We start from the raw sequence: 13885 nt of genomic DNA, 5'->3' as shown, positions 1-13885 counted from the left end.
GTGGCAGACGTTTTTGCAGAACGGAGGGGAGGGCAGCGCATGACCTCCAGATAAGAGCGGGGCAGCGGCGAGCCGGGTGCATTGATCAGCGGAGGATGGGTGGCCGGGGAACCTGGAGAGCCGTTGGCACCGACGCAGGGCTTGAGGGCAGTATGGGCGAGGCGCGGAGCTCCGGAGGTAGGCGATAGGGGCGTAGAGGCAGACACGGTTTCCTTGAAGGAGGAGGCGACCTCAGGCGCGACAGGTAGCTGCGGTGGTAAATCCTCCCCAGATTGAGCGCGAGGAAGAGGAATTAAACCTCTCCCACCGAACCTAGAGGAGGACGCGGGAATGCGAGACCATACAGGCAGAGTACGGCGTCCACGACGACGCTTAGCGAGCATGACAGGTGGGGCCTGAGCAGACAGCTCAGCAGCAGAGGCTTGAGGTTGAAACAGCAGCAAATTGCTCAACGATATCCTATCAATTGCTCAACGATGAAACCCTAAACGGAAGCGGGCGCAGTGACGGGGTCCGACGTCGAGGATGAAACAGGCCACCGTCGGCGAAGCAACGATAACGTGGAAGATCCCCTCCCCCACATCGGTGGCGACCAGGCTGAACTCATGGCTGCAGAAGAAGAAGGACAGGATGGAACCTAAAGAATCGGCGGAGAAGCAAGGGGAGAGAAAGGGCGGCGAGACCCAGATCTCGCCGGAGGGATATGGGCGGTGTGGGTTGTGGGAGGGAAGCGGTGAAAACCTGGAGAGGACATAGTCCTGGAAAACCTTACCTGGTCCAGACCATGCAGCGAGGCGAGCACGACAAGCGGCGACGGCGCCGCCACCCTCAACGGAGGGGCCAACCGGGAGGGAGCCGACAAGGGGAGGATTGGTTGTATTGTGTGTGTAGGCGAGCGCGGCTGGAGCTGGCCGACGCTCGGAAGGGGTGGTGCTGGAGCTCTGAACGAGCGCCAACGGAAGCTGGTGGAGTGGCAGAGCAAGGGAGTTGGGACGGGGTCGGGTGGGGAGGCTGGTGCGAGTCGCCAGAGGGGCGGCGGAGGGGTCGCCCGCATCGCCTGGCGTGTCGCGAGAGCGCTCCATCCAGTCCATTAGCAAAGTTATTTTTAGATTGGCATTGCTTGTCGTTAAATCATAGTTTATGTTGTTGAATTTGAAGTTTAAAATGTTGAAGTTGAATAAATTTTTAGTGCGGATGATCTAATCTAGATCACCTAGTCAGTCTCCGACAGGGGTGATCTATTTTTACATCACATGGAAAACCACAAAGTGATCAGATAATGTAAAACCCCCATTTTGATGATATAAACTTTTACGTACATCAATTGTTTTGGGTGCTCTATTTTGCATCATCTATTAGAGATGCTCTTGTATCTTGCAATCATATGAATCCGCATACTCCACAGCAAATGTGTTACAACTTTCGTCACATATCGTTGACAGCTGATAGCCATGCATGTCACATCGTTGTGCTGGCGCTATAGTGTGGTACACTGATACTACAATACAGAATAGGGCGCTGCACTTCATGCATCAAGGTGCATGCGACACGTACTGCAGGAATTCATTGTCGCCGAGAAGGCGGGCCATGGTGTCCGGGGCAAGGCAAACCTCAACGTCGACGCTGCCATCCCCGGCCTGGCCCGGCAACGCCGACAGCACCCCGTCAATTTTGCTATCGCACCCGCTCCTAACAGCAACGGCCTTGCCCCACCCGAAATCAGTGCCGTCGTACATAGGAAAGCGCGGCGAGCTGCCGATTATGAGCGTGGCGCTGTCGAGGTTGCCCCGCGAGAAGCACCAGGGCGCGGCCTCCCAGTCCGCTGCCGCCTGCCTGATGGCGCCGTCGTCTTGCACCGCCACCTTGGCGTGCAGCCTTGCAGCCGCCCAGCGGAGGCCGTTGGCAGCCAGCTCGGCCACCGTCGCCGTGGTGGCCAGGATCTGGATGGCGTTGCCGAAGTAGACCGGGGAGATCTTGGGGCGCAGACGGTGCCGGCAGTTCACCGCCATGATGAACCTGGTCGTCGCATCGGCAGCCAGCTGCAGCCTCGCTCGCGTCACGGCCAGCCACATATGCGCGCAGATCGATTGGAAGGAGGAGATCTCTCCGTTCACCATGGAGTCCTCGTTGGTTTTTCCACAGCCGTTGGCGGCGGCTTTCAGGTCGCGGATCGCGGCGGCGCTGAAGTGGACGACTCGCTCGCGCAGCGGCGGCGCCGCGTGTAACGTCCCTGCAGGGCCGTCGCGTCCGGAAAAGCGGAGGACGGCCGTCGAGCCGCCAAAGAAACTGCGGCCGAAGTCCGGTGGCTGGACTGGATCGCCGCGGCACAGCCCAGCCCACGTATTAAAGAAGTGCCAAAACGAGGTCCCGTCCACGACCGCGTGGTTGACGACGACGGAGAGAAAGAAAGCGCCGTCCCCGAGCTCCGTGACTTGGAATGACGAGAGCGGGCGGTGGTGGCCTTCGTAGCTCACGGCGCCGGCCATCGGGAACAGCTCTTTCGTCAGCATGGTGGGCACGTCGGCGTCCGACACGAGGAAGTCCGCAAGCGACAGAGCGGGCGCCACCGCATGGAAGAACTCGACGGCAGCGTCGTCGTCGCACCGGATGACGATGCGGCCGTCGGGGAGCGTGACTAGCCGCCCCGCGAGCGGCGGGAAGACGCCGAGCGCGCGGGAGAGTGACGACACCAGCGAAGACAGGAGGCCGGCCATCGGCGTGCCGGAAGGCTGGAAGAATAGCCCCTTCTGAATGTAGCTGCACGAAAGCATGAGCATGTCGGAGAAGGATAGCTTGAGGTCTCCGATCGGCGAAGCGCGCTCGGGCCGAACGGTCTGCTTTGACACGACGGTGATGATGGACGCCGGCACGCTCGCGGGAACCGGCGCGGCGGAGATCGGCGGAGCCATGTTATCTGGATATGCTGCTGTGTTCTCGGCGTTCCTCGGTCTCTCCATATTTGTGATGATAAGAAGTCGTTCTTCCAGGCCAGAAAGGAGAGAAATTGGTCCTGGAAGTGGATGTGTAACACGACAAGGTCTTGAAGAGTGTCCCCATGATGGGCCATGCAATTGAAACCGGTGGCCAGCAATCAACCGGTGGTCTCTGTCTTTCATCACTCAGTGGTTTGATTAATTTGATACACATCACGATCCATTCAAGCCATCCCAACTTTGTCAAAAAAAAAAAAAATCAAGCCCTCCCATCTAGGTACTATCATGATACCATCGACCACAAGCATGTCGAGTTGTACAAAACACACCACATCCATGAACATCACGGCCGGTCCAACGTCCCTGCCACGACTGTCGAGCCATTCACGAAAATCATTTTTGTGTCTAATTTAGCTTTTCATCTAGTCTATTTTGGCTACAACCGGTGTCTTCGTATATCAGGTTAGGTTACAGAGTTCGACTCTAATACGTGACTTTCCGTTAATTACAAGTTCAGTTATAGCACTACTCGTACACATATTCGACACATATCTCAATAATCTTCACCATGGCGAATATGACATTCGCAAACTTGAAGCTACCATGCACGAACATCTATGTATATAGACTTGAAGCATTAATCATGAGTTTCGCTGCTACTTTCTTGACTTCACATGAGTCCACCTACAAATGTAGTCCCTATCTTTCTTCATCATCATCAACATGCTTTCGTGAAAATTTAAGTTTTACCACACTCTTGTTATGTGCTCCCAACTCTCTGGAGTATCCATTCAACGCCCTTACACGTCGATCATTCAACGCCCTTACACATCGATCATAAAGTCACCATATTCCGACAGCACCAATGTATCGTCACCTTGGTAGCTTGTGCTAGTCTATGTGAAAGTGAACAATACACATAGGTGTCACATATAAGAATTATCGACTACATATCTGAAAACTTGAAGGAATTTCGTCTTTCCTTTAAGTCATCCCGAGTCAAATTTGCAGTTGTCTTATTCACTTTTGCAGATTCTCCATGGTTAAACCTCGTCCATCTCCCACTCTCGATACACAATCACCATCATGAATCTGTTACTCCCTAACACTGCTCAACCTCCACACTTAGCTGACCGCATGACTAACCATTAGTGTCTTGGTTTATCGCCGTTTTCGTCTACAGTCCCGCCAAGTCTTATGGGTCGCGAACCCACACCAAATCAGCCTCCACTGGAGACCAACACCGATCATACTTTGACAGATGACGAGTTCACATATCCCTTCACCCATCCAAACTATGTCTTACTCGCTTTCTCTGTTGAACTAGGTTTTGAATCTCTGACAGCTTACGCCGTAGCCCCTTATCAGCCGAGTGGAATGTTTTGTTAGACTCCAGCTCCACCTTCGACATAACCCATGTAGCTATCTAGGCTACCTCGTGCCCCGTTGACTTCAAGCTCTCCAATGTGTACGGCTCTTCAATCAACCCCGTGTCATTGCCATGTCAAAGATTTCCATGTCAAGCGTGCACCCAATGTGTCGCGTCTTGCCACTCCAAAGAAAGTAGGAACCGTAAGCATCACACTCCTATGTTATCGTTGTTGATCTCGCCGTCTTTTCCTGTCCAACCGACCTCCACGTCGATCTACGAGGCTGCACATGCTACTCGCCTTATGTGTCTAATCCAGCCAGACTTATCCGATTACAACCATGCTCCACTTGCGTTGTATTAAACTCAACACGATTGTCCGTCGCTCGACGCCATGTAGATACATGATCTGTCATGTCGCACTTAGATTATTACAAGCCTATGCGCACGGCCGCAGTCCTTTATGAATGATGCCTCCGTCCTTGGCTAGCTCCCTATTACAGCCCTTCAGCTTCGTCCGCAAATAATTTCGAAAAAACTGCCAACGATAATCTAGCTTCCACAATTCTTTGCTATGGAACGTACATGCACCAATCCATAATGGAACTTTTCTTTTCCAGATTTTGTTGCCTAGTTCATATGCATCCTAAAAGCGTGATTCTTATATACCGACCAGGTCTGTGTCTACGCGGCACCGCACACCCCTGGTCGGGTTTGAACCAGACCCATTTTTCTGTTTTGTCATTATCAGTTCGGTTTTTCAATCTTGTTTTCCAGTCTAGCTTTTCTTCTTTTTTCTGTTTCGGGTTCCTGGTTTGGTTTTCATTTTTCGGCATGTTTTCTAGATTTGAAAATGCTTCAAATTTAAAATGTTCAATTTTCTAAAATTTTCTAATTTAAAATTTTCAGATTTGAAAAATTGGTCAAATTATAATAAATGTTCGAGTTGTGAAAATACCCAGATTTAAAATCTCTTCATATTTTAAAAATGGTAAATTTTGAAATTGTTTATATTTGAAAAAAAATCCAAATTTTTAAAAGGTACAAATTTTTAAATTGAACAATTTTAAAATTTGATCAAAATTTTAAATTTTTAACCTTTAGAAAATTGTTCAAGTTCAAAAAAGTTCAGATCTAATAAATGTTCACATCTTGAGAAAATGTTCAAATATTTTAAAATTTTGTTTTTCAAATATAATCAGAAACTTGATAATTTTCTTCCACTCCGTGAAACTTAATAATTTTCCGTTCGATCCGCTGCCTAGACATAATTTTCTTCCACTCCAAGAAACTTAATAATTTTCTTCCACTGTGTAGGCATATGACAGAAGTGGAGGCCAACAATGTTGCATCCATTCTGGCACTGCCTTGCACCTACTTGTACCAGCCGCTGTTAGCCAGTAAAATCTCCAGACAATTCCTGCAACCAGTAATTGACAAGATTCAAATGTGTCTGCCACATTGGATGCCAAGACTTATGTCATCAGGTGGTCGAATTTAAATGGTCAACTGTGTTCTCTCTGTAATCCCAAACTTCTTCATGGCTTGTATTCGAATGGGACCAAGCAAGTATTGAGGCAGTGGACAAGTTGAGACGTGCTTTCCTATAGAAAAACAAGGACAAAATCTTGGGTGGCCATTGTCTTGTCGCATGGGATATTGTGACAATGCCAAAAATGCAAGGGGGGCTCGGGATCAGAGACCTGTGGTTAAACAACAAAGCTATAATGGCCAACTTCACCTCCAAGCTCCTTTCAACAGGCGTTGTGATAAGGGGTGGCCCGATCTTCTCAGTAAGCAACGGTGGTGATGATGGTCACGGGATAATAGCAGCGGAGGAACACGGCGATGTAGTGGATGATAACTTGTATGACGCAACGAGATCTCTCGATTGGTTCCTGTCGCCAATGCAACAGCTCTCAACCCTGCAAGATATTCGCAACTCCACACACTTGCGCACGTAGCCGCTGACCACGAAGCGGTAAGTTGCAATCTACTAATTCTCAATAGAACAACAGATCACACAAGACTTTCAGATCTACACAATATCAAGCAATATGGTGTAGGGATTCAATAGTTTTGCTAGAGCAAACAACTAAGAACTAGGGTTTATCTTAAACGTGGTCTAAAGCAACTTTGGGGGCGTCCTATGGACTTATATAGGCGTCCAGGATGACCTCAGGTCGAAAAGGTACGAAAATAACCGATCCAGAATAGATCTGGTCGAGACAGACTCGGACTAGGCCGGTCTGGAACCCGGTTGACCGGGCCTGGGACCGGGCTGGCCAGTCTAAACCGGGCCAGGGACCGGGCGGCAACCGGAAGTGTCGCAGATGCCCTTCCGGTTGGCCCCAGTACGACGCCCGGTTGGCACCTGGGTGGATCCGGCCTGCCGCCCGGATGAACCGGGCCAGGGACCGGGCGCGCCGGTCTGGCGGCCGGTCTGACTGGGCGCTGGGCCGGCATGGACGTCCTCTTCTCCTCTCGCGCATGCCTCCCGCTCCTCCCTCGTGCGTCCATGAGATATCTTCATGTCCAGCTCCATGTCCAGCTCCACGTTCATCTTGACGTCCTTCTTCATGTCCAGCTGCTCCTCTCCTCCTCGTGCGATGCTCGTCTCCTCTTGATACCTGATGATACATAAGTAACATGACTTAGGCAGTATAAAGTTCATCAATCAAAGTATCGTTTAGAAACAAGTTCACCTGTTGTTTAAGTAGCCTCACGAGCCCTTGTATTTGGTCCAATCCGAACTTCATTGGACTTGAACTTCACAGCAGGTTCAACTTCAGTTGGTAATGATGGAGGTAGTGGTGTAGTAGGGATGTCCTCATCATCCCCCCCCCCCTTCAAAAGGCGTCGACCTCGACGCTCCAAGGTCTTCTCTGTCATATGGTGTCAAATCAGCAACATTGAAAGAATTACTGACACCAAATTCATCAAGTGGAAGATCTATTGAGTATGCATTATCGTTGATCTTGGCAAGCACTTTGTAAGGACCAGCACCACGAGGAAGCAACTTGGACTTCTGTAGCTTCGGGAACCTATCCTTGCGAAAATGTACCCAGACCATATCACCAGGCTTGAACAACATCTCTTTGCGCTTCTTATTCATCCATGCAGCATTGCTCTTGCCTTTCTTCTCTATCAACTCTTTAGTCTTCACATAGATCTTTCGCACAAAATCCGCCCTCTTGGATGCCTCCATATTAACTCTCTCATGTATGGGCAAAGGCAACAAATCAAGTGGGGTAATGGGTTTGAAACCATACACCACCTCAAAAGGACACAGCTCCGTGGTAGAGTGTACCGCCCTGTTGTAAGCAAACTCCACATGCGGCAAACACTCTTCCCACTCCTTCAAGTTCTTCTTGATCATGGATCTCAACAGTTGTGACAATGTTCTATTCACCACCTCAGTTTGACCATCAGTTTGGGGATAACAAGTAGTACTGAACAGCAGCTTTATCCCCAGCTTTCCCCACATCGTCTTCCAGAAGTAGCTCATAAACTTCACGTCATGATCAGAAGCAATAGTCCTCGGGACTCCATGTAGTCGAACAATCTTCCTGAAAAACAGGTTAGCAACATGCGACGCATCGTCGCTCTTGTGGAAGGCAATAAAGTGTGACATTTTAGAGAATCTGTCCACTACCACAAATATAGAATCATGGCCTCTCTTAGTACGTGGCAAACCCAACACAAAATCCATACTAATATCCTCCCAAGGTGTATAAGGTGCCGGTAAAGGAGTATACAAACTGTGAGGCTTCAGCTTGGACTTGGACTTGTTGCAAGTAATGCATCTCTTCACATACATGTCCACATCCCGCCTCATCTTTGGCCAATAAAAGTGATCAGCGAGCATGAGTAGCGTCTTCTCACGCCCAAAGTGACTCATCAAACCTTCAGCATGTGATTCCTGCAATAAGAGCAAACGCACAGACGATTCTGGAACACATAGTTTGTTAGCTCTAAACAAGAACCTATCATGTATGTGATATTTTCCCATGCTTTACCAATAACACACAAGCGGTATGGTTCAGCAAAATCATGATCAGTAGCATACAAATCACATAGTACTTCTAATTCAGGAATTTTAACATCAAGATGAGTTAATAGCATAGTTTTCCTAGATAGAGCATCAGCAACAATATTATCTTTTCCCTTCTTATGCTTAATAATGTATGGAAAAGACTCAATGAACTCAACCCACTTAGCAAGACGCCTATGCAAAGTCGATTGGGCTTTCAGATATTTCAAAGCTTCATGATCAGAATGTATGATAAATTCTTTTGGCCACAAATAATGTTGCCAAACCTCAAGAACTCTAATTAAAGCATACAATTCTTTATCATATACGATAGTTAAACTTAGTGACATAGGCATCCCCAATGGGCCTGCCGAAGAAGGTACCCGGGGTTTATTGAAGGCCCACGACCCGAAGGATAAGAAGATTCAGAAGTCCAAGATGCTATTATGGAAAGCTAGAGTTGTAATAGGAAGTATTATTTGTAATCTTGCGGGACGGGTTAGAAACCCTCCCGGACTCTGTAAACCTGTGTATCACGAATCCCTCGGCTCCAACTCCTATATTAGGGGGAGTCGAGGGACAAAGAAAGGATCGAATCATTGTTTCTCAAACCCTAGCTTTTACATCGTCGAGTACTTTTCGGCTGAAACCTTCGAGATCTACTTGCCCTCTACATCCAACGAAACCCTAGTCTACTACTTGTAGGCATTGACCATTTAATACCTTGTCAATTGGCGCCGTCTGTGGGATCTAGAGGCGACAAGGAGCTGATCTCGATGGCACGTTCAAGATCGTCGACTTTGTCAATAGCAAGCAACATCATGGACAGAGGTAAACATATCGAAACTGGTCTCATTAATTTTGTTCCTCACCCGCCCTCCCGTTTGGATGCATATGCGTATCTGGAGGAGCCCATGGAGATGATGTTCGGAAAGTTCCACTTCCGTGTCGAGAAAGAAGGAGCGTACCGTCTCGAAGTTCCGATCTCGCCGGGATTATCGGCGGTCGATCCCGATTTTTCAAGCTCAACATCATCTGTCGAGTCAGGCGACGAGGAGATTTCGTCGCCACGCTTCATCAGCACCAAACCAAGCGAAAAACTCGCCAGGATCTTCAACGACATGTCCTTCGAGTCATCCGCGGACTCCTATATAAGCGATGACTCGAGTAGCATCGACAGCTTCGACTTCATCGAAAAATCCATCACTGTCGGAAAGGTCTTCACCAATCTCTATGATGGTGTCACCAAAACCAGCAAGGTGCAGAATCCAAAATATCATCAAATTTACGCCATTGGAGAAGCAAGTCGCGATCAGGAGGAAACATCAGAGGCTTTCGACGAACTGGGAAATCCATATGTCGATCCCTCTGACTTAAGGCGAGGTTTGGGCAGTAAATATGTCGGGCCTACACCACGTGTTAGGGTTCAACTCCCACAATCAGCATGGGATAGAGCCGCAAGAGCCATGGATGGTTCAGAACCAATGGCGACAACTGCTACGACTGAAGAATTGCAGGCTTACCAATATAGGCTCGCTCGAGCTGGAAGAGAATTGGAAAAACAGACAGCTGTTCTGAACAGGAGAAGGGAGGTAGCTTCCGCATCAAGCAGGCGAAGAGCGGAGTTGAGTCGACAATCAGGAACTTCGGGAGATAGTCACAGGGAAGCTCGAAGGAGAGCAAGATCTCGGCTGCAAAATATACCTGAAGCTGAAAGAGAGACTTTAATTCAAAACCTCGATATGTCTTTTATGTCAATCGACACGAGGGGGAATATCATTCCAAAAACACCGGAAGCAGGATACATGGCAACGCAAGCTTTCATCTTAGCGTCTAGGTCACCTCCCGGAGATCCAAGAGAGGCGTTGTACAACATGGCCATGGCAGGATGTGGAGCCATGGGAGCAGCGTTCGCGGCCACACCTCCCGAAGGAGCTGCAAGACAAAATGGCCCGAGACCTACCGCAGCAGTGCAAGATCCACCAAGAGCAAGTGGAGTCAGAGATACGGCGACTCAGGCCAGGGTAGATAGAGCGCGACAAGATAGAAGAGAACATCGGCAGTCACCAGAACTTGCTGAAGAAGATATGTGTGGACTCCCGTGTTTTACGCGACGGGTCCGAAAAACTCGAGTCCCATCAGGATTCAAGTTGCCCGATAGTTTCAAGAAATTTGACGGCCTGCAAGATCCCGAGGATTGGCTAGTCGATTACCTCGAGACGGTAAAGTTCATAGGTGGAACCAGAGCAACAGCCATGCAGAGCATTCAAATACACCTAAGCGGAGCCGCAAGATCATGGATAAAGAAACTTCCCCCAGGTTCCATCGACAGCTGGGACAGTTTTGAGGATGTGTTTGTCAAGAACTTCCGATCAACCTGTAAAAAGCCTGCGACACTTGAGGAATTGAGATCATGTCGACAAAAGCATGATGAGTCAATGAGGAAGTACATCCAAAGGTGGAACATCATCAAAAACTCGGCAGAAAACATATCTGACGAGAGAGCGATAGATGCGTTTGTGGCAGGAGTTCGACGAGGAGATTTTGTGGAGGACTTGGGAAGAACCAACCCAAGGACAGTATCAGCATTAATGGAAATAGCAAACAGATGGGCAGATGGCGAGGATGCTGTGCATAATAAACGACACAGGTCACCAGAGGAGGACCGCAGTCGAAATTTTCAAAATAGACGACGATTTTCTCGACAATTTTCGAGTTACGATGCACCTGGACAAATTTCGGTTGGATTTCGAGCAAGCGCTGGAGGAAACAATAGAGATGATTATCAAAGGAGCAACGAGCAGCGAGGCGACAATAGAGATGACTCCCGAAACAATAGGCCAAATAATGGGCCTAGATTCCAGAGACCTTTCGCGTCCCCTGAGGAGATGATGAACGGGCCATGCCAGATGCACTTTTATCTCGACAGCAATGGAAAGAGATAGTCAGGACACCTGCAGAAGGATTGTCGAAATTTTCAGGCAATGTTAAGGCGGGCAGGGCACGCCAATACCCAAGCGACAAATAGAAACCCGCAAGGGCCCAGGAGTGAGATTCACTTGCCACCTCCTCCCGCAATTACGGACGAAAATCGACATCAGCTCAGAATAGCGGCAGCACCAGCGCCACCACCTTACATTGATCCCAACTCCAATGGAGCAGTCTCGATGATTCAGAAAGGCAGACCATCCAATACAGCTCAGAAAGTAATCTCGCGACAGGTGTTCATGGCAGAGAAGATGCCTCCACCAATAGTTGAGTACCTCAATTGGTCAGGGCAAGACATTGGCTTCACAATAGAGGATCATCCGCAGCAAGTCCCTCGACCAGGGCAGTCGGCACTTATCTTGCCAGCAGTAATCGCGGGATTCGACGTATCGCGAGTATTCATAGATGGAGGCAGCAGCTTAAACCTTATGTATGCATATACACTAAGGAAGATGAACATATCTCTAGCAAATCTAAAACCAACCGATACGTGTTTCCATGGAATTATGCCGAAGAAGCCAAGTTATCCGTTGGGGAAGATCAATCTCGACGTTCAGTTTGGGACCCGAGAAAATTACAGGATAGAGAGGCTGGAGTTTGAAGTCGTAGATTTCCCATCGCAGTACCACGCTTTGTTGGGGCGCCCAGCATATGCTAGGTTTATGGCGGTACCACATTATACATACTTGTTGTGGAGGTTACCTGGACCTAAGGGACCAATTACAGTCAAAGGAAGTTTTGCGCTAGCCGTTAAATGTGACAAGGATTTTCATCGACTGTCAGAAACTTTCGGGATGCAGGCAGAATACATGGAGTCAAGGCTTACGACCGATTACGATGTACTGCCAGATGTAGGGAGGCCCAGTAAGGAATCAACTTTCAACACTGCAAAGGATTCCAAGGAAGTGCAGATTCACCCGACAGATCCGAAGAAGACGACGTCTATCGCGACAAATATGGACCTCGCATAGGAAAGCGCGCTCGTCGAGTTCCTCCGTGAGCACTGGAAAATCTTCGCATGGTGTCCAGCTGACATGCCAGGGGTACCCAGGGAACTTGCCGAGTACCACCTAAACTTGGATCCATTAGCGAGACCAATAAAACAACCTTTGCGACGTTTTTCGGAGCCAAACCGCAAAGCTATGCTGTCAGAAATCGATCGACTGAGAGAAGCTGGTTTCATCAAGGAGCTACATGCAGAGGCCATGTGGGTCGCAAACCCAGTATTGGTCTCGAAGAAAAACACTAAAGTCCTTCGCATGTGTGTCGACTTTACGTGTCTCAACAAACACTGTCCAAAGGATCACTTTCCCCTCCCGAGGATTGATCAAATTATCGACTCCACGGCAGGATGTGAACGTCTTTCCTTCCTGGATGCCTACTCTGGTTATAACCAGATCAGATTGAAAGAAGAAGACGAGGTCAAAACAGCGTTCATCACACCTTACAGCGTGTTTTGCTATAGAACAATGCCTTTTGGTTTAAAAAACGCGGGAGCAACATATCAGCGGATGATGCAGAAGTGCCTAGCAACACAGATTGGAAAAAACGTACAAGTGTACATTGACGATGTCGTCATAACATCAAAGAAAGGGTCAACGTTGATCGAAGATTTGAAGGAAACCTTCGACAACTTAGACAAGTTCTATCTCAAGCTGAACCCGACAAAGTGTTCTTTCGGCGTCCCTGCAAGAGAACTTCTCGGGTTCTTAGTTTCAGCAAGAGGGATTGAAGCAAATCCCGAAAAAATACAGGCCATCGTAGCAATGAGAAAGCCAACAAAGTTGAAAGAAATACAACAGCTAATCGGGCGAGTCGCAACTTTGAGCAGATTCGTCGCCAAGTTAGGAGAAAAGGCGTTACCATTTTACGCCTTGATCAAGCAGGGAGAGAAGTTCCAGTGGAACGAAGAGGCTGACAGAGCCTTTGAGGATCTCAAACGCACAATTTCGACACCACCGATCTTGGTGGCGCCGAAAGAGAAGGAACCTCTGTTGTTATACATTGCGGCCACACCTCAGGTGGTAAGCACAACACTTGTCGTTGAAAGAGAGGAAGAAGGAAAACTCCATGGAGTACAGAGGCCAGTATACTTCATCAGCGAAGTCTTATCGCCTTCAAAACAGCGGTACCCTCAGTATCAAAAGCTAGCATATGGAGTGTTTACAACCGCAAGAAAATTGCGGCACTATTTTTAGGTACACCCGATAATAGTGGTCAATGAGGCGTCCTTGTCTAATATACTAAACAATCCAGAAGCTATGGGTCGTGTCTCCCTTTGGGGAATAGAGCTTTCCCCTCGGGACATCACGTATGAAAAAAGAAAGGCAATAAAGTCGCAGATTCTACCAGACTTCATCGCAGAGTGGATGGAGTTACAAAATACAGGACCACCGGATTTATCGAGAACTTGGACTATGAACTTCGACGGGTCCAAGAGATTAGAAGGAGCTGGAGCAGGCGTGATACTAATATCACCTGAGGGCGACAGGCTGAAGTACATCTTGAGGATGACGTTCCCAAACGCATCTAACAATGAGGCAGAATATGAAGCTCTCATAC

At 48.6% G+C, this 13885-nt stretch overlaps 1 protein-coding gene across 1 annotated transcript; it reads right to left on the bottom strand.

Moving 5' to 3' along the window:
* Nucleotides 1-1385: 1385 nt before the first annotated feature.
* Nucleotides 1386-3009, bottom strand: LOC127327875 (uncharacterized acetyltransferase At3g50280-like). Its single transcript, XM_051354680.2, has one exon. The coding sequence runs from the start codon at nt 2955-2957 to the stop codon at nt 1533-1535; it is 1425 nt and encodes a 474-aa protein (XP_051210640.1). The 5' UTR covers nt 2958-3009; the 3' UTR covers nt 1386-1532.
* Between the last annotated feature and the right edge of the window lie 10876 nt (nt 3010-13885).

Source organism: Lolium perenne, chromosome 1 (genome assembly GCF_019359855.2).
Source record: "Lolium perenne isolate Kyuss_39 chromosome 1, Kyuss_2.0, whole genome shotgun sequence".
In the NCBI taxonomy this organism is placed as follows: domain Eukaryota; kingdom Viridiplantae; phylum Streptophyta; class Magnoliopsida; order Poales; family Poaceae; genus Lolium; species Lolium perenne.
The sequence above is the reverse complement of the archived record's forward strand: the minus strand, read 5'-3'. Positions and strand labels throughout refer to the sequence as shown.